Source organism: Apostichopus japonicus, chromosome 12, assembly GCF_037975245.1.
Source record: "Apostichopus japonicus isolate 1M-3 chromosome 12, ASM3797524v1, whole genome shotgun sequence".
Classification (NCBI taxonomy): domain Eukaryota; kingdom Metazoa; phylum Echinodermata; class Holothuroidea; order Aspidochirotida; family Stichopodidae; genus Apostichopus; species Apostichopus japonicus.
The window spans coordinates 28077436-28100314 of NC_092572.1; the positions used below are offsets into that span (position 1 = coordinate 28077436).

The 22879-nt window shown below is 34.4% G+C and overlaps 1 protein-coding gene across 12 annotated transcripts in view; it reads right to left on the reverse strand.

Moving 5' to 3' along the window:
• Nucleotides 1-1299: 1299 nt before the first annotated feature.
• LOC139977171 (uncharacterized) overlaps nt 1300-22879 on the reverse strand; it is a 66506-nt gene continuing 44926 nt past the window's right edge. For 3 of the 12 annotated variants that reach the window (XM_071986397.1, XM_071986387.1, XM_071986399.1), the window contains 12 exons: nt 21731-21868; nt 20551-20664; nt 17866-18015; nt 13600-13719; nt 12936-13046; nt 11014-11272; nt 8923-8998; nt 8226-8393; nt 7695-7846; nt 6313-6444; nt 4840-4950; nt 1300-3869 (listed from right to left, as the gene is read on the reverse strand). In XM_071986397.1, coding sequence (XP_071842498.1) covers nt 8976-8998; nt 11014-11272; nt 12936-13046; nt 13600-13719; nt 17866-18015; nt 20551-20664; nt 21731-21868 — 915 coding nt within the window. In that variant the 3' untranslated portion in view covers nt 1300-3869; nt 4840-4950; nt 6313-6444; ... (1 more) ...; nt 8226-8393; nt 8923-8975. Of the gene's footprint in view, nt 3870-4839; nt 4951-5338; nt 5499-6312; nt 6445-7694; nt 7847-8225; nt 8394-8922; nt 8999-11013; nt 11273-12935; nt 13047-13599; nt 15252-17865; nt 18016-20550; nt 20665-21730; nt 21869-22879 lie in introns of those variants that run through there. The other 9 variants (XM_071986388.1, XM_071986389.1, XM_071986391.1 and 6 more) reach the window with 9 other exon arrangements.

A 22879-nucleotide genomic window follows, 5' to 3' on the forward strand; every position in this document is an offset into this window, starting at 1 on the left:
GCTATATTCAATATTAAATTCTCGGAAAATCTTTAGAAAACTTAGCAAACCTCATTAAACAGATACGCAAACAATGCAGTTCAGTGGTTTCGGTCGTGCAATTAGCGTCATCTTTTATTTAAAATCTAAAGGTTTCTGACAAGAGATAGCTTGCCTACAAGAGATTATGCTTTTTTATTTTTAATGGAACCATTGATTTCTACTATTACATCGGCGATGTTGCAAAGCAGTTAACTTGACTTTTGTAAAGTGACTTTCACCTTCTATTATGGTTCATAGTTACTACAGCATGAAATACAACATTCAATGTTGCTGAGTGCTTAGCAAGGAATAAGTCACGTTTATATATCGCTGCTTGTCCTACTTTTGTCCTCTTCCAAATTATTGAAGATTGCGAGTAACGTCCATGTTCATAACATTGGAAGAAAAACACAACTCTGCCTTGAACTGAAACAACCTTTGACCCCATTTCCCACTCATTACTGAAACAAGGCAAACGTTCCATCAAACAAAACCTATTGTGACTGGAAGACTATATCTAAAGTATTGCTTTTGTTGTAAACTCCAAGCAGTTATCAATTGAGTAACACATCCAAATAGACTTCAACCATATTAATACACAATATTACCAAACACTGTTATAACCCTTGACCTTATCACCCAGCAGTAAAACCATTTCCAACCATTGTGATTGGCAGAGTAAATCATTATGATGTAACACTGTGATATTCCTTGACCGTATTGAGTACTGTTAATGGGAGTTCGAGTACAAAGATCTGGTTGAGAGCGGAACCAATGGCATGTATTATCTTAATCAACGTTGTTTTACATATCATCAAACTCAAGGTTACTTGCGACCAATTTGATGTACTTTATTTGGTACCCTCTACTAACTGAAATATTTAATTCACTTGGTTTGCCCATCAACGTGAACAAGCCTGTGCATAAATGGTACATTGGTGCCCCTTTCCAATCAGCCATGGCCAGAAATGTCCACCTGGAAGAAATTAAGACCCTTGGACGAGATGTTATAAAGCAGTTCATATTTGGACCTGTCTCGACCACAAATGAACCTCGATTTATTTTTGACAGATTAATAAGGCCACTTACAAAGAAAAAAACTTGGAGAACCTTCGTCAGGATTGATCAATATGATTGTTGGCAAATAACATTAGCACTGATGTTGACAGAAAGATATAAAGGCATGATTGTTATGGCACAAGCTTCATCAACAATGCTAATTAAGCTACAGACAATAATGTTGGTACCTATGGTGAGGGTTCCTTATATGGGTTACGGGATTAATCTTATGTTTGCTAAAGCAGATATAAGTTTTACAGTGTTTTCATCAAACCTAGCCGTCTGATAAAATCAAGTGACATTTCATCTCGTTTATATCTATCATTAAGTCACATAACATACATTATTTTATTAATAGCAATGAGGCAGTGGGACTAAAAGTAAGATAACTAAAAAAGGAAAATGATAGGGTTCATTTATGTAAAATAGAGCCTCCACAAACCAAATAAGAAATATGTCCGAGATTCATCGCTTGTGACATCATGTTTACATTCATTTCAGTTTCATGAAATCAAATTACCTTCGTCCACCAATAAGGACAACATAGTTCTCATAATGGAGCAGCTAAGTATTAAAATATGAAATTCTTCTTAAGTTAAATTCTTGATATATCCTCTTTACAAGTTCTTCATATATTTGCCTCTGCTGACCTGAAATGACATTTGAAAAATAGGTTTCTTGAATAAAGAGTATCAATATTCTAAATATGAGATTCATTCAATATTGCCTTCTTGAGATATCGTGTTTTCAAGATGTTTAGCTTCTGATCTCTGCTGACCTCAAGTGAAAGTTGACATCCAATGATAACAATAGAGGTTCATCTAATTAATCATAGAGCGAATAAACACTAAATATGACATTCATCCAAAGTTGTATCTTAATATATGGTATTTACAATTTACAAAGTTTACTGACTCCATATGACCTGTCACCTCCACCAGAAACAAAATGCTTGACATCAACAAAGATTATCAACAAGAAAATTTTGAGGCCATCCAGTCTAATCGTGTTTACAAGCAAGGTAGCACACACAGTTGCCCGTCACTACAATTGATTACAAATTACAACAAAACGAAGAATATGAAACCCACGAAGGTGTAAAATATCTTCCATTTGCAATTCGGTTACAGCGTGACACAATGTGTGTATTTAAATCGAACAGGTATACTATTGTAGACATGTTATACTGAATATTACCATATGAACATAATTAGGCTATCATTTTTAATGTAAACCTAAGATGTAGGAACAAAGAACTCGCTTCTTTACACCATAACATTCCCAATAGCTAAAGATGGGATTATTGGATTGTAACTGGAAGCTATTGACAAATAGTAGGTCTACTGGGTAGAATGTGCTTGCAAATAAAAACAGTGTAAGGACAATCAATGTTATACACCATATGTATTAATATATGCTTCACAGTGATAATGAACACACCCTGTAACCATCAATGGTCTTTGCAATGTTCTTTGAAGTGCATTCTGTGAAATGTGAGATAATTCATAGTTCTACTGAATTTTACTTTACAACATGTTATCAACCATTACATTAATATAGTACACAATAGATAACATGAACTCTGAATGTTCTTTTCTCTCATCAGACTTACTCTGTAAAGGAAGACAGTACATTACCATCTTGCAATTACCACTTGCACTTACTTGTTTATATGATACTGACAACCGTGAGCTACGTACGTTACATAAATTGGAATGGAAAACTCTCTGATAGTATTTAAGAGGCAATGCTGGCAAATTGACACATTGAATTAAAAATATATATAAAAAATATATTACCCGATTTAACAGAGCAATTCTATTATGGACAAATGATGTGTTATTAAACTCCTAGTTGATCGCATTGTGTATATGACAACAACCAAATTCCCAGTGTTCTTGTCGTGTTACCAACATGCCTTCATTATCTCCTTTGCTGAACTGATTGCTACTGTGGTAATTATACTGTATTAAAGTCCTAGTCCTTCTTCTCCCCTATTTAGTCATTGTAACTGTAACATATACTTTTTTGTACATTCAGTAGTACTGCAGTATATATTTGCTACAAATGCTGGTGATTTTCCGGTGATGTTAATGAAGTCAGTGATCTCTACCAGTTTCTACAACATACATTACATAATTTACATTTGTCATACTTGCAGTTAGAGTAGGTCTTTAGACCGGTCTGATGTCAAACTTCCTGATATCTCCTTCAGATGAGAGCCTGGGTAGTTGCCCTGTGGTTATACTAACATCGCTTTATCCCCTATTCAGATAGCAGCTTTATGTAGATGCGTTTTCCTGACAATAACTTTTGTCAACATAGCAGAAGCTGGTTCCTTCAAAGTAGAAGTACTCTATTGCCACAGATGTTGTATTAAATTTGGTACCCCCAGCCCAGTCAGTTCACATTGTGCCCCTTGAATTAATTCTCAGGCATAAATTAATTGGTGACAAAATGGCCACTTGAAGTCCTTTCCTTTAGATTCAAAGTCTGTACCTTTGCTACAATATTTTGCTTCTTCTTCATAGCTTGTATAAAGATAGCTTTAAGCGAACAGTATATACACACTTTCTCTAAGTGACCTTAAAATTACAACAACTTTGGGTATTAAGTTAATTTTCAGGACTGTGATAGATCACCGAGTCCATGACTTACAATTCTGATGTCATAACTGTCTCAATCCCTAAAAGAGCATCCTTGGAGCAAAAATTTAGAAATTATAGGTCTGTCGGATGGTCTGGCCTTCAAGTTGACATGTTGCTCTCTTGATTGCATCGAATTCAAAGCTGTATATGGAAAGAAGAAACCAGCTTTCAAAAAAAAATCATTCATTTCAAATCTATTAATTCCAAAGATTATTGTTAGTTTGGTGTAAGTTTTCATTTAGTGATTATTCAATTCTATGTTGAATTATACATCTATTACTTTGTGCAACCATACATAAAGATAAACACATTTAATTTGTAAGATTAAACTACAAATTTATAATAACAATGATCACGGTTGGCCATCATCAGAGCTTCGCTGCAAAGAAAACGATCTTTTTTATCTCAGGTTGGTTATGTAGTACAGCTATTGCAACCAAACTCAATTATATTGAACCATATCAACATTATATTTAAAATTTGAAGAAAGAATAGAAAGTATGACGCCATCATTCCAATGATGGATTTCCAACTTATTTATCAAACTATCCTGGAAAAAGATTTTAGTTCAGGATATGACCTATATGTCAGGTAGATACAGATTACCAATTCTGTTTCTATATCCTGATTCTTGAATTCATAATTATATATTTATTTTGTCATTGCAGACTTTCTGATATAGAGAAGATGCTCAATTAAAGCCAGGGAAGTCCACTAGTTTAGGGTCCTCGGTGGCTGGAGTGTTTTCAAGTTTAACCCCTCTGTGGAAGACAGCAGACACCTGGTGGGCTCTAGTTTGGAAGGCTGTTCCCTGGGGAGTGTCTAGCCAGATCTGGGGTACCCAATCTGCCCAAGCTTTCAATGCCATGGTCTCTTGTTTATTTTCCAAATTTGGTTCTTTATCTGTCAAAAGTTACTGTGTGTTTTCCCTACCCTTATTCAATCTTAAATATATTTCCACAATGAAATCGGTTTTCCCACAAATGTTTTCCCTACCTTCGTACAGCCCAAACTAAATCACATCACTACACACACGATCAATCAATCTTGACTTTTGACTTGGTATTTCTGACTGACTTGAGACTGACAAAACTATGAATATATAACATACCATACGATATGCTGATGAACAGGAATACAACTCAAAGTATTACTGACATCTGTTCTCCATCACGGTATCGTTCTATTTTGGATCTCTGATTTGGTCATACTTGCTCGAGAGCTATGGAATGATCAATGATGTAAATGATGTAAACATAAGGACAAGAAAACAGAATGCATAATCATAGCTGTAACTATGATGGTAGCTCATTACAATGAAAGTATATCATTATTATGTTATGAATGTTAATGAGAAAAAATGGCACATTATACACAGATCGTTTAAAGGGGTTAAGTCAGTTGCTGTAGCAGAAAGTAGTTTTTGTTTTTAATATTCCTTTTAACCAACATTAACTGATACAGTAATTGCTGGCAATTACTCGCTATGAATATTCATTGTGCCTGTCAATGAATGTCAGGTAGATTATTATTAATCTCATGTCACTTCACATCCACTGAGGATATAAGTTATATGGTAGCTAATTCCTTTGGGGTATTTAAATTATTACATTTAATATAAACCTTGCTTAAGCACTTCCTCCTGCAGGTCTCTACAGCCAGCTGCATTTAGAGCGCCTCCTAATACCCTGTATGTTGATTTACTCCCATGTCCCTGTTTCCTTGTCTGTAGCATCTGATAAACAGTCTCCTTGTGTCCCTCAGTGGAATCTGTTTTGATGTTCACAAGATCTACTTACCAATTATGAATTCATCCACAATAAAGTTTTTTAGTTGTAATATTTACAATCCAATGATTCCTACACACAATCATGCACGCATTTATACCTTTTTTTAATGCTGTACATTGAGCAAAGCTTATGTAAACATATTTAAGCACATTCAATTGAGCACATTGGTTCAGTAGGTTCATCATATTAGCTTCACTACAGAGTCACAGTCTTCATTCTACCCATTTGATGTAGCGTATACAGGTTTATTTTTTAAAAAGTTGTGTAATTTACATCTTTTACATTCGTCATGCATGCCACTATTGTAAGTAAAACAAGATGGCAAATCCTGGAGTTGCAGATCTTATCTCCTCCACACTTCCTCTTATTTCTCATGGGTTAAGTACGATATCTCATCTCCCTATACATTACATGTATAGACATGTTATAATGGCACAGAATACATAATACCATCACTGAAACTGAGGATGTTCAACCAAATCTATACATGATTACTTTGAAGAAAGACTTTCAGTGAAGACACTCAAAGCATCACTAAACTCCATCTAGTGATCAGAATGATTGTCACTCAATTTATAATATTTTCTTATGAGAGCACACTTGGTATCTTCTGGAAAGGCATACCCAAGTGAAGAAATTGCAATAAGTACGCTCCTGGCCAAGTAAAAATATATACCATCACACTATTCAACATATCTCAAAAAACAGTAAACCTCTTGACTTTAATTGTTGTATAATTTAATTAAACATTAGTTCCCATATAAGCAGAGTAACAAAATGTATATATTACGTACCAGATAACTGAATGGATATCTTCTTTCCTGTCCTGCTGGGATATGACTGTAATGTGAACACATACACAGTCTAGGGCAGATGTTAACAACCATCATACAGATGATGATGGTAGAAGAGCATACCAAGAATATCTACAAAGAAAATAAGGAACATGCTGAGTATAGCAGGAATGTTAAAATAACTATTATCATGTAACTGTGGTCTACTTAAAAAGCCTACTGACAGATCAATTGTTAATCTTTACTCTTATATTGGTTCTAATTTCATGAATTTGAGATTGACTAATACACACTAAATGCTGCCATTCAAAAGTCACAAGTTACTGACATTCTGTAACTGGGGTCTACCAATATAGCCTACTGACAGACTATCAAGTGTGAATCTTGACTGTTATATTGGTACTAATTTCATGAATTTGAGATTGACTAATACACACTAGATGCTGCCATTCAAATGTCACAAGTTACTGACATTCTATAACTGGGGTCTACTTATATAGCCTACTGATAGACTATCAAGTGTGAATCTTGAATGTTATATTTGTACTAATTTCATGAATTTGAGATTGACTAATACACGCTAGATGCTGCCATTCAAATGTCACAAGTTACTGACATTCTGTAACTGGGGTCTACTTATATAGCTTACTGACAGACTATCAAGTGTGAATCTTGACTGTTATATTTGTACTAATTTCATGAATTTGAGATTGACTAATACACGCTAGATGCTGCCATTCAAATGTCACAAGTTACTGACATTCTGTAACTGGGGTCTACTTATATAGCCTACTGACAGACTATAAAGTGTGAATCTTGACTGTTATATTTGTACTAATTTCATGAATTTGAGATTGACTAATACACGCTAGATGCTGCCATTCAAATGTCACAAGTTACTGACATTCTGTAACTGGGGTCTACTAATAAAGCCTACTGACAGACTATCAAGTGTGAATCTTGATCAAGTTTGTTATATTTGTAGTAATTTCATGATTTTGAGATTGACTAATACACACTACATGCTGCCATTCAAGTGTCACAAGTTACTGACATTCTGTAACTGGGGTCTACTTATATAGCCTACTGACAGAGTATCAAGTGTGAATCTTGACTGTTATATTTGTACTAATTTCATGAATTTGAGATTGACTAATACACGCTAGATGCTGCAATATACAATGTCAAAAGTAACTCCATAAGCGGCCGATTACGTAGCAACATACATGCAGTCACTGATAATGTTAGAAACTTCTTAACTTACACATCTCCACTAGTACCATACACAGAGTTCACCAAGAGAACTACTGTAATATGTGACAAATGACATTTCTTAATTTCTCACCCAAACTTTTACCAAATTTTATGGATTTATCACATACCATATGATATGCTGATGTACAGGCACATGTTTTGAAGTATCACTGACTTCTTATTTTCATCATGGTACTGTTGCTTCTCTTTTCTCATATCCAGTTATACTGACTCTATAAACTATGACAAAGCCAGTGTTATGTTCATATGAGCTGTAGATCTAAGGAAGAGACAACAATGCACGTAGATGGAGTCAGCTACTATGATATGTAAATACAAATGATGATTTTTCACTTTAAATCGATGCAGCATATGTTATGAATATTATTAATAAAGCTGAAATGCATATTTAAAGACATTTTTCTGCAAATGTTCGGAATTAAAAGCCATTATTTAATATTTGCATTGCTTTCTTCATAGTTAATAAAGTAAATTATCTGCATGGTTTTCAATTTTTTGTAAATCAGTAACTTGACAGATGTTTCTTTCTATATCACAGAATAATTGGTTCAATAATATTTCATTCATTTTAAGGAAATTCAAGCACTCTTAGCTCACAGCCCAAATATAGATTATTAGAGTTGAAATTATTAACATACCTAACATTTCCCAACACAAGTTCTAACAGACTCCTTGATTTTTGTGGAGAATTCCACAAGTTGACCAATTGCCACATTCTTGCTTCATGTAGTACGCATTTGTAGAATCACTTCCTTCCGACGAACAGAATAGTCTGACTGGATATCAGACATATCCTCCACAGTCATCTGCAAGATGCAAGATATGGCAATAGCACGAATATAAATGAGTAGGGTTATTACCTGTATTTACTTATAGAATGACCTCTGAAGTAGATTGAAAGATTGAGAAAAGTGTTTTTAAATTAGATCATACAGAAATGTAAACCGATTGCCTGGTCATTGGAAAGTGGAAATCAAAGTTTAATCCTCCCACAACACAAAGAATCGTATTAGTGTTATTTTATTTAAGGAAACTGCAGTATGGATAACTGTTATTATAATAGTAACCTATTATCTAATAATCAATGACAATTGAAAGTAAACTTGTGAAACTTTTGAGAGAAGCCTGTTTTCCAACATTCGGCAAATGGCTGTACACACTATACTAGATTGTAATTCATTGTGCAGTTTATGACAAAATTAATACTAAAAAGATACAGAATTTTAATGTTTAAAGTACAATACATAGCCTATTATAATTGCTGAGATCATATGAGAGTGAAAGAGTCTGCATGATGGACAAATATTGTTTAATATATTAAATGATCTCACTTACCTGGCATTAAAAGTACTTCTACAAAGTCACTGAATTTTGTTTGGCTCTGCTCATCACTCTATGGCAGTGCCTTCAACTATGGAAAAAGAAATTGTAAACTTTAGAGCGTTCAGCTTAGGTAAGAATTTTGCCATTTATTTCTTGCTTGCATTTCAAATTCATGACTAATGTTTACAATTTGTGATTGCTCTTTCAAATTTGATGCATTTGAAATGTCTGCTGAATTTTCATTGTACTATGATAAGGCAGCGACTAAGTTCATCTTTCGATGTATAATTTGACCTAAAAAATTGCATCTTCATTTGAATGGACATGATGACTTCATTCTCTATACTGTCAAATCATTAAAGTTTACTATGATTAACATTTCACATATACTCTTCAAATCATGATTGTACCAAACATGGTTTGCCATATTATAAGTTATATAATATTATTATATTATTATTATTATTATATAATAAGACATACACATACAGCAAATTCTTAGTAGATTTTCTTTCTACTGTGTAGGGATGTCTCTATAGACTGATAGTTGCTATTTATAAGTAGTAGGTTATGAGACTCTCCTCAACGATGGACACACCACTATACAAATAGTGAGACCAAATGAATATATCAGAATACTGCGGAATATCACATTTGCATATAGATGTTTACATGATTATTGTTACAATTAACAGAACAATCTTAAACCTCTTTCAATGCATTGTTGATAGAAGTCATGAATTTGGAGAACTAAATTGATATTTCTTCTGTTACAAAAATATCTACGTTCTGTAACATAGTCAGTGGAAGATTAGGATACATTGTCCTCATAAGTCTAATTTTTCTCTTTCTAACCATGTGTAAATTGTCCCCATTCGACGGTTTCTTCTTGTAAAAGGCTTTCAAATTCACCAGTTTCTCCCCAAAAGCACCGTTTGTTCGAGGGCATCAATTAGGTGCATGACGTAGTGCAGTCAAATAGACAAAACGAGCGACTTGAAGTTAGCACTCACATTTCCGCAGCAAATACACTCTCGCTTGTACACGCACAGGTGATTGCCTATATATTACGTACACATCGCGAACGTACATATACAGCCTACCATGCCCAGTTGGTACGTACATAAAGCGTTGATCATAATACACTCTCACACTCAAATCACAGTTCATAAACCGTTCCTGAAATTGCTGAAACAAGATTCACAGATCAACTTTACAGTAAAAGGAAGCTTGAAAAGTATTTGGAATATCGAAAGATGAAATTTGGCGGAATCGATGTCAGAGCAGAATGTAGTACCGAGAAGCTTAAGCTTCACAGAACTGTCCGATTAGTGTAAACGCGAACATGCTCCGAATTGGAGCTGGACAGCGCAATGTATAAACAACGAAGAGTCTGTTGTTAAAACTTACCTCGTGTTACACAAAAATTACGAAACCATTGATGCACTACAAATATGACGGCTCAACGATTTTCTTTAAAACATATGTAATTTAAAAGAAATTTTACAGAAAATTAAAGAAAGAAATTAAACTCTATTCAAACGTGTTTTTTGTTATGATTACTGTAGGAACTGTATGGACCGTGGGTTATCGCAATCTGCATTTGCAAAGATGACGTCACGTTCTCCACAGTTCCAAGTATATTTGAAATATCCATCCTAAACGATTACAAAATCGTTTCTCTGACAATTTTTTTAACGGTATTCATGACATAAAACATGTTGTAGGCTTTATCATAGAAATGCTCCTTTCAAGGAGAATAACTTGCATATGGATTTTGTATGATTTTTTCGCACAGTTCTAACATAGCGCTTTAAGGAGTAAACGTTTACAGCTTAATGTTCTTTACAGCTGCTTGCTAAATGTCAATCTTCAGATTGCTTTGCTGCTCATACTTCCATGCAAAATTGCTTCTAGACTTACATTAACTCTATTGTAGAATAAGTAGGTTTTCCATAAATAATGTTAATTTTTCTTTCTACAGGCTAATATCCCTTTCATGTTGTATTTGGCAATGGAATGTAAAATCTGTTTAGTGTAAGTACAAAGCAAGAAATACATAATCTCCTTTAATGAAATCATGTTTTGTTGTCTTTGACTTACCTGAAGTTGTTTCAAATTTTCCCCATTTAAGAAAATTATCGTGCAGGTCCATTAGTCCAGCTGCTTTTAGAGCGTCTCTCAGTGTTTTGTTTGTTGCTTTCATCCCACGTTTCCGTTTCCATAGTAGCAACATCTGGTAAACCACTTCCTTTTGCCCATTACTTTTGTTATCTGCCTCTATGTTGCGAAGATCTGTCTCTGTAAGCTTCAGTTTTCTTCCCACATGCCGCCATTCTTTGGAAAGGTTTTCTGACAAGTCCTTGAAATAACCAAAATGTTTCATCATTCTGATGCTATCTCAGGATTCCAATAGACTGAGGTAGTCCATATTATTAACTCAGTGGACGGTCAAAAACTAAAACAGTAATGAGGCAAATGCTCATATCATATACTTTTAATGAAATTTAGGTGTGTACTAGACAGTTAAAGGGCTAGTGTTATCGTTTCATTTTGCCCCACCAATTCATTAATATGCTTGACAAAAGCTTTCATTATCCATGGAAACAGCAGCAATTATGTGCGAAAAGTGTGACTTTGACACAAATAGACACAGATTTGCCCAAAAAATGCACACAGGTGTTTAATGGAGAAAAGGTGAAAAACTCAGATTAAGGGTTAACACAGCAAACTGTAAGAATGCAGAAAATGCTGCAGAATCTCTATACTACCAATGTGCTTGTAGTTGATACTTTGACGTTTTTTAGTATATCTGTAAAGACAGGTATTGTCAAGGTATTTCAGGTGGAAATTATTTAATTCATTTTGGTTGACAGACATTTTCCACACAGAGCATATGTTGCATAACCGATTACAAATATCACAGATTCATGTAGATAACGCCATTGCAACATTAAAGTCAATCCCAACAAACCGAACAAAGTTCCTCGCATAACTGTGAAACATGCTATGATTCCACTATTGTGTTATATGTTTTGTGGGACAACAAACTCAAGCAACATTCTTCTTTTCAAGAGTACAATCCAAGCTGTCTAGACCGTTGCAGTTCCATGGTAAAATGAAGCCTTTAATGCCAGGTACGGAATATATCAGACACTTACAAGCTACCAATACCACTGTCACATTAGCACAGTCTGTTACATTATTTTTCAGTTAAGTATGTCAGTGGCTCCTGCAGCACTGCACATGGTAATTGATAATACGATAGATGCACAACGTCCTTCTTTACACCTTCAATACTATGCTGAGATCAGCAACCATGTAATACTGTGGTTGACATTTTGGTGTAACATTATGTGAGTGTTTCAGGCAAATAAGGCAAAATACCTCAAAATTGGTCTCTGAAATTATTTTTGGCTACAAAAATAAATAGCTTTTCAAACAATTTCATGTACTACCTACTGATAAACTTTCAGAAGAGTTTTCCAATCTGGCAGCAGAAGCAAAGATGCATGTTGCCAGTAAGCGTCACAATATGTCAAGTACTGAGATAAAAAGTAACATCAAATCCCATCTACCATTTGCATAACTGATTTCATTTCAACAATTTAATATTTAATACAAACACATACACACTTGTTAACAATACAAACATGCCAAATATGAATGATAACAATGTGGCCATGGTAATATTTTTACAATATGCCTCACCTACTATTTAATTTGCATGATATTACTTCTTAAAACAATAGGAAACATATAAGGCAATTATTTATGTATACTTTTTGATAATGTGTGGGATGTTTTTTAATGTTAAATTGGGAATAACAAGCAAACCGAATTTAGCAATTATAACTTTCGGTAATGTCTAAATGTCGGCCTCAAATCACGTAGTGAAGAAAGCAAGTTATCAGTCACGATTCTTTCAATTTAGGAACCAGTCTGTATCAGTCAGAAATCATTTAGAGAGATATTGGTCAAAAGTCATGAATCATACTTGGAAGTTTTCACTCACTAATACTTACCTGCAAAGTTTCATTTGTTACTTCTTCGCTATCTTTTGTCATTGCTTCAGCTCCTGCTGGGTTCCCTTCAGCTTCTCCTCTAATTGCTTGATGAGATGGCATATAAGGATTCTGTGAGAAAGAAATGGAAAAGGAGATAGTTGAGAACCAGAAAGCTCATATGATTCATATTTACCTGCAAATGTTTAGCTGGTTGATGGAACATTATTTTTGTATATCATGTCACTGAGTATGTAGTCATTATATGTAAAGGAATTTTCCAGCATAATTTTGTATTACCATGCAAATAACCACTTGAATTCCTACATGTCATTATTGTAATATCTCTGTCATATCAAAGTCAACCTAACTACTTTGGACCAGACTTGTAGTGAGGTCATACTCACACTCATATTTTAGCACAGTAATGTGAACTCATACTCAGCCCTGTTCTAGAATAGATATGTGTTCTCATACTCAGCCCTGTTCTAACATAGTTATGTATACTCATAATCAGCCCTGTCCTAGCATAGTTATGAGTTTTCATAATCAGCCCTGTTCTTGCATAGGTTTGTGTACTCATACACATCCCTGATCTAGCATAGGTATGTGTACTCATATACGCAGCCCTGTTCTTATCAACATATTGTAAATAGTCTTAATTGACAAATAGAATGAGCTTTACCATCAAAGGGACATCTTTGACTTCAGCTGTAGATTCATCAATACATCTCTTCTCTGAGTGCGGCACATTGACTGACTTCGATGGCTCAGAACTGTCTGAGGGGAATGATGCTTCCACGTCCTGCAATTAAATATGTTGAAATGAACACACATTATGATAGTCTATGCAGCACTGAATATTAGTTAAACATATACAACTTATGACAGTTCTCTATTAAGCGCCATGTTTAAAGATTGTATACCACAGGAGTTAATGTACGGGGTGAGTGGGGAGGGGAGGGATATAAATGATGGTCATTTATGTGCAATGTGCATTTCCAACGAATTTAGTCTCCGAGGGAATAAAGGACCCATATGAACATGTTAATATCTATTAAGTATATTGGAACTATTTGATCAACATGAACACTTCTTGGGGAAATAAATTTAGTAAGGGACCATTGCCAAATCTTATCGCCGTCATCACGGCGTGCGCTTGCAAGGCTATTGTTCACTTCTTCAGCTTAGTTACACATAAGTGATCAGCTCTCAGCTAGACTCAAACTTAATGAGAGGGGCTGTCAATTACATGATGCGCATGGACAATGGACTTCCTTAGTGACCAACATAAATGACATTTTATTTTGAATAAGGATTAAGTTTCACGGGTAACTTGTTCTGGACCTTTCTTTTCCATTGTTGGGTGATGCATAAAAACAGGTATATGTAACGTAAGATTCATGCCGTGTTAAGGGCCTCAATAAATAATTTTGATTAATTATATTCGTAAAACTAGTTTATGCTATCGTATGTACAATGCGCCCCGCGTAAGCAATATAAATCCACCCCTCCCCCTACAATTGAAATAATTCAGTATCATTAATGAAACTAACTGCAGCAAGAACATACCTCATTAAACTCAGGTATCATAAAATATTATCAGTACTAGATGGCAAGCATTTTTAGTAGAAATAAATTATGATGTTATATTTACAAGCAAACGACAGAGCTTGAACCTTTACATACGTATGCCTTCCCATACTCATATTCCATATCTGGTTTGATATCTGGCTATATCTGGATAGATAAAGTTTGATATGGCCATATAAAGCCAGATATATCTTGATATAATTGTAAGCCAGATATCCATATAAAGTTTGATATGGCCATATAAAGCCAGATATATCTTGATATAATTGTAAGCCAGATATCCAAATAAAGTTTCATATGGCTATATAAAGCCAGATATATCTTGATATAATTGTAATCCAGATATATCAAGTTTGATATGGCCATATTGTCACGGATTCTTTTCAAGAGAGCAGTCGACAACGGTGTAAAGACGGACAGAGAGAGTATATGAGTTTCAAAAGGTTCAATATAATTACTAACAACAACAATAAAATTAATAGCGGTTACATAGAACAATTAAAAGTCACCATTTTCTATATATATCCTTTTAAACGTTTTAACTTCTATACTTCATATGGCATCCTTTCCTTCTTATGGTCCTAGTGTTGTTTCGTTGAGGGTTCTATCAACGTGTATGTTTAATACAAATGAATGTTCTTTCTTTCTATACGAGCGTCGGCCTTTTCCTTTTCTTAGTTTCACGTTCTCTTTCTTTTCCTCGTTCAAGCTTTAATTTAGCCTCTTCCCTGCCTCTTTTGCCATCTATAAAAGTACCAAAAACACCGAATTTAATTCGTAAAGTAATGAGTCCATGTTATCTCAATGAAGGTGGAAATTGGTTTCTTTTGAACTAAAATTCTGAGCTAACATGTTATAATTAAACAAGAGCAACTTACGGTTTTGCTTTCGGTTCAGGACCGAGATTGAAAAGAGAGAGCACGTGGCTTTACTGTTCTATTTATACCCGATGCCGACGGAATTCCGATACTCGTTAACAAAGAAATGATTACGTCATGCTTAAGGATGCACAAAACCATGGCTAAATAATTAGCATCCAATTAAATAAACACGTAAAGCAATCAATAAAATACTTGAGGGGGTTATCCCCGAACGGGTTGTGACACATATAAAGCCAGATATAACTGGATATAGAGTCAATGCAGATATGCAGAAAAAGTTTTATCTGGCCATATAAAGCCAGATATAACTGGATATACATGTAGGACTCTGTGCTCTTACATAGTGTATTCTCATAGAGATTTACATTGCCCTTTATTGTGGTACTGTACATATTTCAATGGTAAAGCACTTACAGTGCACACTAAGTCAAAGGGGGTATAAATTGGCTAGTTGATCTATCTGGGTTGCTAGGCAACCACAGGATCTTAGATGGAAAAAGGATGACTCAGAGGGTAATTAAGTGTGAAGCCTGCTTTTGAACAAAGGACATATGTGTATTGTTACTCTGTGAGTGAGATAGGAAAGGCAGTGTACACATGGTAGGTGTAGAGAGCAGAAGGAAATTTAATAGAAAGGATTGGTACATTAAGAAAAGGTGATGGAGATTCGTAAAAAATAACCTATTGATGTCAGGACATTGGCAAAGGATTTTATAGTGAACTTAACAATCAGAAGTAAGGAAGAAAGTTTTTGGAACGGATGGAAACAACATATTTTGGGACTGAACTTCGATACTGAATGGAACATATATTGCCCTCCTGGAACTTATTTACTAAAACAAATATATTAAATAAAGGAATAGCACAACACAATTTAGTATCAACATCTACAGGACCACAGAAGAATAAAGAACTCAACCTTCAAGTATTATTTTTAAGCATACTTTTACAATACAGTGTATACACAGAGACTCTCGTACAAGTAAAATAGCTGTCAGAGCGTGCAGGCTAATTTTTGAACAGCGGTCATTTTATGACCATAGCAGTCGGATTAGGTAACAGCAAGGAGCTTTTTGAGTGATATGTTTGAGTCCAATACTGCAGATTCTTAAGTCCAAGATAAGTTGATCTTTACCTCCAATTAAGCCTTGCTTTTTTGTTTTAATTGTCTGGAGATGGTTTTTTTCAGACACAATTTGAAATGATTTTGAAATCTCTTTCAAGTTGGAAGCATTGTGAGTCACATATAAAACTGTGTGTCACAAAAAGTTATGTACACAATTGGGTTTGGAATGTGCTGGAAATAAAGTAATCCCAACTTTATATGTCTTCGTCATTATTTTGAGACTTGTGTCGATGAAAGAACTCGCAGACCTTGCAGAGACTGAAGACAGCATAGAGAGAGCAGAGTGATGGGCATTTTGTCATGAAGCAGGCTTTCAAATGCCAATTTATTCGTGGAACATTTTATCATGCCAGGATATTTTATTCTCTTAACCATGTATTTTTGTTCTGACGGTCACATTGCCTTAATAATCGTTTGAACAGAAGACCCTTTCTTAGTATTAGTTTTTTTTTATTTGTAAAGGCTTGGACATACAGTGGGTAAGGTGAAACAAGAAAAAACAAAATACCTGCTGATGGATCAAACAGGAAATGTAATTAATGGCCAGATAATTAAACAGTAAATAAAGAGTTGCTTTATCTGCGCCATATATTGCCTTTATTTGGTTTCAAATTATATTTCTTTACATCGCCAGATAAAGTTCTGGCACAGATGTAGCCATTTTTTTAACTGGTTCAATCTGGAATTATCATAATATGGGACAGTAATGGATTTGCCAAGGGCAATGTGGCATATATGAGCCAGATATGGATTTCTAAGTAATGGGCCAGATATGGATTTGCCATATATGGGCCAGATATGGATTTGCCATATACGAGCCAAATATGGATTTCTCTGATATGACTCTACCATATATGGGCCAGATTTGGATTTGCCATATATTAGCCATATATGGATCTGCTATATATGGGCCAGATAAGGATTTGCCATATATGGGCCAGATATGGATTTGCCATATATGGGCCAGATATGGATTTGCCATATATAAGCCTTATGTGGATCTGCTATATATGGGCCAGATATGGATTTGCCATATATGGTCCAGATATGGATTTGCCATATATGGACCATATCTGGTCCAGATAAAAAGTGACCCATATAAAGTTTTACCTGAGGCAGATATGGCCTTTATCTTATATCAAGTTATATCTGCCCAATTCTTGTTACGGCCAGATATAAATTCCATATATGGCACAGATATGGGCCCCTATACAAATTGCCATAATTGGGCCATATATGGATTTTGAGTAACGGTTAAGGGCCAGCATGCACAAACTGTAAAGCACCAATTTGTGTAATATACTCTGAAAGACTGTTTGCCAAGACAACAGAATCTTATGTAAATTATTACCCTGAGACATTCTGTTCTGACTTCTACATCAATGTTTTCTAGGGGTTGTTTGACAGTTAGACTTTCATCACCAGACCTCTTCTGTGACTGAGATATTCCTGCATCTACTAATTTATCAGAACTGCTAGCTGCAGAATCTTCCACTCCACCCTAACATCAGAAGACAAGAAAAATATTAATAAATATGTTAAACATTGACTTTGCACTTTAAATCTTTTGATCCTGTGTTTCAAAAAAGTCATACTTTGGTCACATAAATACACCAGTCAATGCTTCTAAAGTCAAGTCACAGATAAAGTTGATTTCATTAGGTCAAGTCTATCACAGGTCATTGACATAATTGCAAGTCAAATCAAGTCACTAATTAATGTTTCTTTAGTCAATTCACATGTAAATGTTATTTCAGTAGGTCAAGTCTATTACAAGTCATTTGATTTTATTACAAGTCAAATTCAGTCAAAATTCAATGTTTCTCAGTTCAAGTCAAGTTATAAGTCAAATATAAAAGCAACTTATATAGTCATACTTAGGTATAAGCGTTACAACTTATCCATAGTTAAGGGCCAACTATTGCTGACGAAGGTCCCATATATATATATATATATATATATATATATATATATATATATATATATATATATATATAAATATATATATATATATATATATATATATATATATATACGTGGAGGAGAAATGTTTGGTAAAAAGCACAACATTGTATCTATTTTGCTGTTTTGAAAATTTTCAACTGTTCAGGTTGGACTTTACATGTAGGTCACATGTATATGACCATAGGGATTTCTTGTAATATTATTACTGCCAGTGTGCTATGGTTTGGGAGGGAGAGTTGAATTTATTTTTAAGCCCCCGCCCCCAGAGGCATATGTGATTGACCCCTGCCTATGTACCAACATTTTTATATCAACACTTATAGCAATCAACCCAGTATCGAATAAACTCAGCAACTATATTTCTCACTCCTCGTATTAGTAGGATACTTAAACAGTTTACATACTTCATGCCCCACCCTACTCAATCCCACCCCCTCAAAATAAACTCATTGATATGAATGCTTACAGTACATAAAATAGCTCATTAGAGATAACAGACGATGAATAATGAAAACATGTCTTGCTTAAGACATATGGAACATTGTTATATTAAAATATTAATGATGCAATATCATCAGCTGCAAAATATTCGTTCTCAAAATAACTTTGGTGTAGTAAAGGTTTCCCAGATGATATGCTGGTGTCAATGCTGAGTTTTCTGAAGAAAAATACCATACTAAATTCATAGTCTACACCAGAATCCAGCAAGTTAGGATATGCCAAGAAAACAGTTTAAAATGCTCCATATTTAGCCAATTCTGCAATACACAACATGTGTCTTCCTTTTGTAAGTACAATGTTTGTGTAAGAACAAATAAAGTGATTACTCTTTTATCAAATAGGCATTTTATAACAAATTTGTAGTGTCTACTCTAATAATTTCCATTAAAAAAATTCCATTAAATTCAAATCAAGTCACAAGTCATTGTACAAGCAAGTCAAGTTATATCAAGTCACTGTTCATCTGTTGTCAAGTCACATCAACAGGTTAAGAAAAATGTAGGTCGAGTCTGACTCAAGTCACAGGGAAAAAAATTGACATTTTCAGCAATTAGGAGAATATATCATATGACAGCATATAAAAGACCCAATTCCATCAGATAGATTCAATCTGGTCACTAGCAAGGAACAAAAAGGACACATTTCAAGTTTACAATATGAAACTCAACATTTTCATATAGTTTTATGTCTTTTTCTGATCATCATAACTGTGTAAGACCTTTGTGACCTTTTTATTCCATCTTTGAAAATTAAAAAACTTTATCTAATGGTTTCAATTTGTTAGGTTCTGCTCAGTTCTCACTCTGAATACAAAGTTACCAGTACATTATACATGCTTTTCATACAATTCCTCTCATTGCTAAGTTAAAAATAAATAGCAGAGTGTTTTTTTCTGGCAGTTTGTTCACTAAATTAACCCTTCCTGTAATTCAATCATTATTGTTTCTGCTGGTTTCATTCCTTTTATCTCACCATCAAGATTTTATTTAACCACATCTTAATGACAATAATAAAAAATATGGAACGACTGTAAATTTATGTCAATTTCAACACAGAGTTTCTCTTTCATATTTGCATTCAGTAATTTATTGTTAATTTAACAGATTTGTTAACTGATAGCCTACCGCCTTCAACGAATGGACCTCGCTTCCTTCTTAGAGGCAAATTACAAATTACATATTCAATACCAATCATGAAAATACTTCCTTCTCAACAACATCTTATAAACAATTTCCTTGTGTCTCTCGTTGGTAAAATCTCTAACAAGATTGTTAAACTTTGACTCATCTATTCCAAGATTGCGACCTACAACTTTCCAATTTGTTGGATTTTTTTCTGACAAAATCTGTAACAAATTATAAGGATTCTATGCCTACTGAGAATAACTTCAAAGATTTACCATTTAGTGTCCCGTTGTAATGACAAATCCTGTAATTGAGTATAATGTATTTTCAGTATTTGATGAGAAAAAAGCCACACAAACTGATTGCCCTGATACACATTCATGTATGCATGTTACAAACTACAGTAGCTGCAATAGAAAAAAAAATTGTTACTGCTCCAACTTTACCCTCAAAGCGGCGTCTGTTATTTGTGAAGATTCATAACATATTGTCTGCTGTGAACGTTGGACATCCCTTGTCAGTGATAGTGAAGAACTGTCTGAGTGGGGTGCTACCAGTCTCTGCAATGAGATATGAGTTAAGTTGTTTATGATAAGATTACTAAAGTTTTCGAAGAAAGTGTATGAGAGTCTGATATATTATTTGTTTTTAAGGCATCTCATACCAAACATTATTTTATGAAATATACTTTCAAATAATAAATAGACTGAATGTTACCATCATAGAGGTATCTGTGTCTGCAGGTGTAGATTCCTTGTGTGTTTTCTTCGAGGGTTGGACATTCACTAACTGTACAGATCTGCCTGAGTGGGATGCTACCAACACTTACTGCGACCAAGTGTGTTGTATTGAGTCACACACAATTGTTAGGGGTATATTTACAAAATATTGACATCTAGGATGAATATCACTTTACAAAATTCACTTGTGTAAAGTGCCTGGTCTGCTTAGAATTAATAGTAACTATTAAAAAGCTAATTTATAGGGGTCATTCTGCTGCAAACCTATTAAAATGGCACCACTGATAAAAACAGATGCCCCCACAATCTAGCAGTTGGAGAAACAGTCCAGACTACTTTAAACACACAAAGCATATTTGCAACATTTTATTTCAATGTTAGCCTACCATTAAACATCCAGGGACAAAAGCAAGAATGTATGTAAAGACAGTAAAGACAGTCATTACATTTAAACAGAGAGGCATACTGGAAATAGACGGTTAACTGCCACGGCCAAACAGGATAGATTAGGAATGATCATTACATCTCTTGAAAATTACTAACAGTGGGCTAAAGTCTAGGCTGACGGCTCTACTGTAACTTAGTGTTGGACTCAAGTGTGGTTGTGGTATGATGTGAGTAATATTATTTTTGGTAATGTATTTATAATTTGAGACATTTATTTATTTTGGGCAAATGCAGCCTAAAACAGCTCTATGTTATCAAAAGTGCAAACTTTCATTGCATGAAAACATTGATGTGTTGGTTAAATTACATAAGAATGACATAAAAGTTTCATGCAAATTATCCTCAAGGTGACAAGAGTTACGTAAGTTATACAATGGTCAAATAAGCAGCATGCTGAAATGGATAAGGACAAATGTAGGTTACATAACTATTTACAAACCTTGTATGGGACTCGCAATTCAATTGTTTCCTCCTGAGTAGCTTTGAAGTAAAACGTACAATCTTCTTCTATAACTTTATCAAAGGAAAACGGGCACGAATCTTCTATAGGCATCGCTATTTTCCTGAATGAAATTTCCTGCGACAAAGGAAAATTGATATGTTTCTACAAAGTGCATGTTTCATATTTAAGGGTATATTACATGCAATACCAAGACTGACAAAGCTCTAAAACAAACTTTAAAGGCGCGTTTACACGACAAGACAAAATCGTCTACAATTTTGTCGGTAAGTGTAAACGGCTACTCTTGTCGTAAGGAATTCGTCCACGACAAAATCGTCCATGATTTCTTTAATTCCGGGTAAGACTTGATCGCAGCGTGTGAATAGAATCTCTCTTAACATTTGTCGCGCGACATTTTAAGATTTTAAGTTGTCGAGCAAAGTTGAGCACTGTTCAACTTCTGTCACGAATTCCACCGGATGGTTCAGCAACCAGTGACTACAAAATGGCTGAATTTAGCGACTCAAGGACGTGAATATATGTGCGATTAAAGACGACGAGCTGAAGAGAGTCAGGAATATTAACTTCTATTAAGATTACTTGTGACCAAGATAACAAAATTAAGTTTTAAGTTTTATACTTGCTCATTCCCACAAACTTAAAAAAGAGAATTGCGCGTGGATGGTCACTGTTCAAGTGAATCATTATATGGTTGCAATTATTTCAAAGTCATTATTTTGAATGTTCGTTTCACAGTTTGTGTGTGGAATGTTTTCAGTTATCTGGGAATGTAATTTTGTTTACGGTCAAGTTGTATATAACTGTAAATTTTATACTGTAATAGTCAGTGTGGGTTAAATTCTTTTAATTGTGACATTTTGACAGTGAAAAAATGCGAATGATGATCCCAGATATATTGCTTTGAAACGCTTTCATTTCTTTCTTCTTTATGTTATTCCTTATGTTCATGAGGCTATGTATGTGACCTCTTTGAAGGCAATCATTTTAAAATTACAAGGTGGTCTAAAATTATTTCATATTTGGATCCACCTGATTAAGTATAAGAACCCTTTTTGTTAGGTCAAATCTTATTTGAGGTCACCACAGCATTTGCAGTGTGAAACCTTGTGAATAAACATTGTCTCT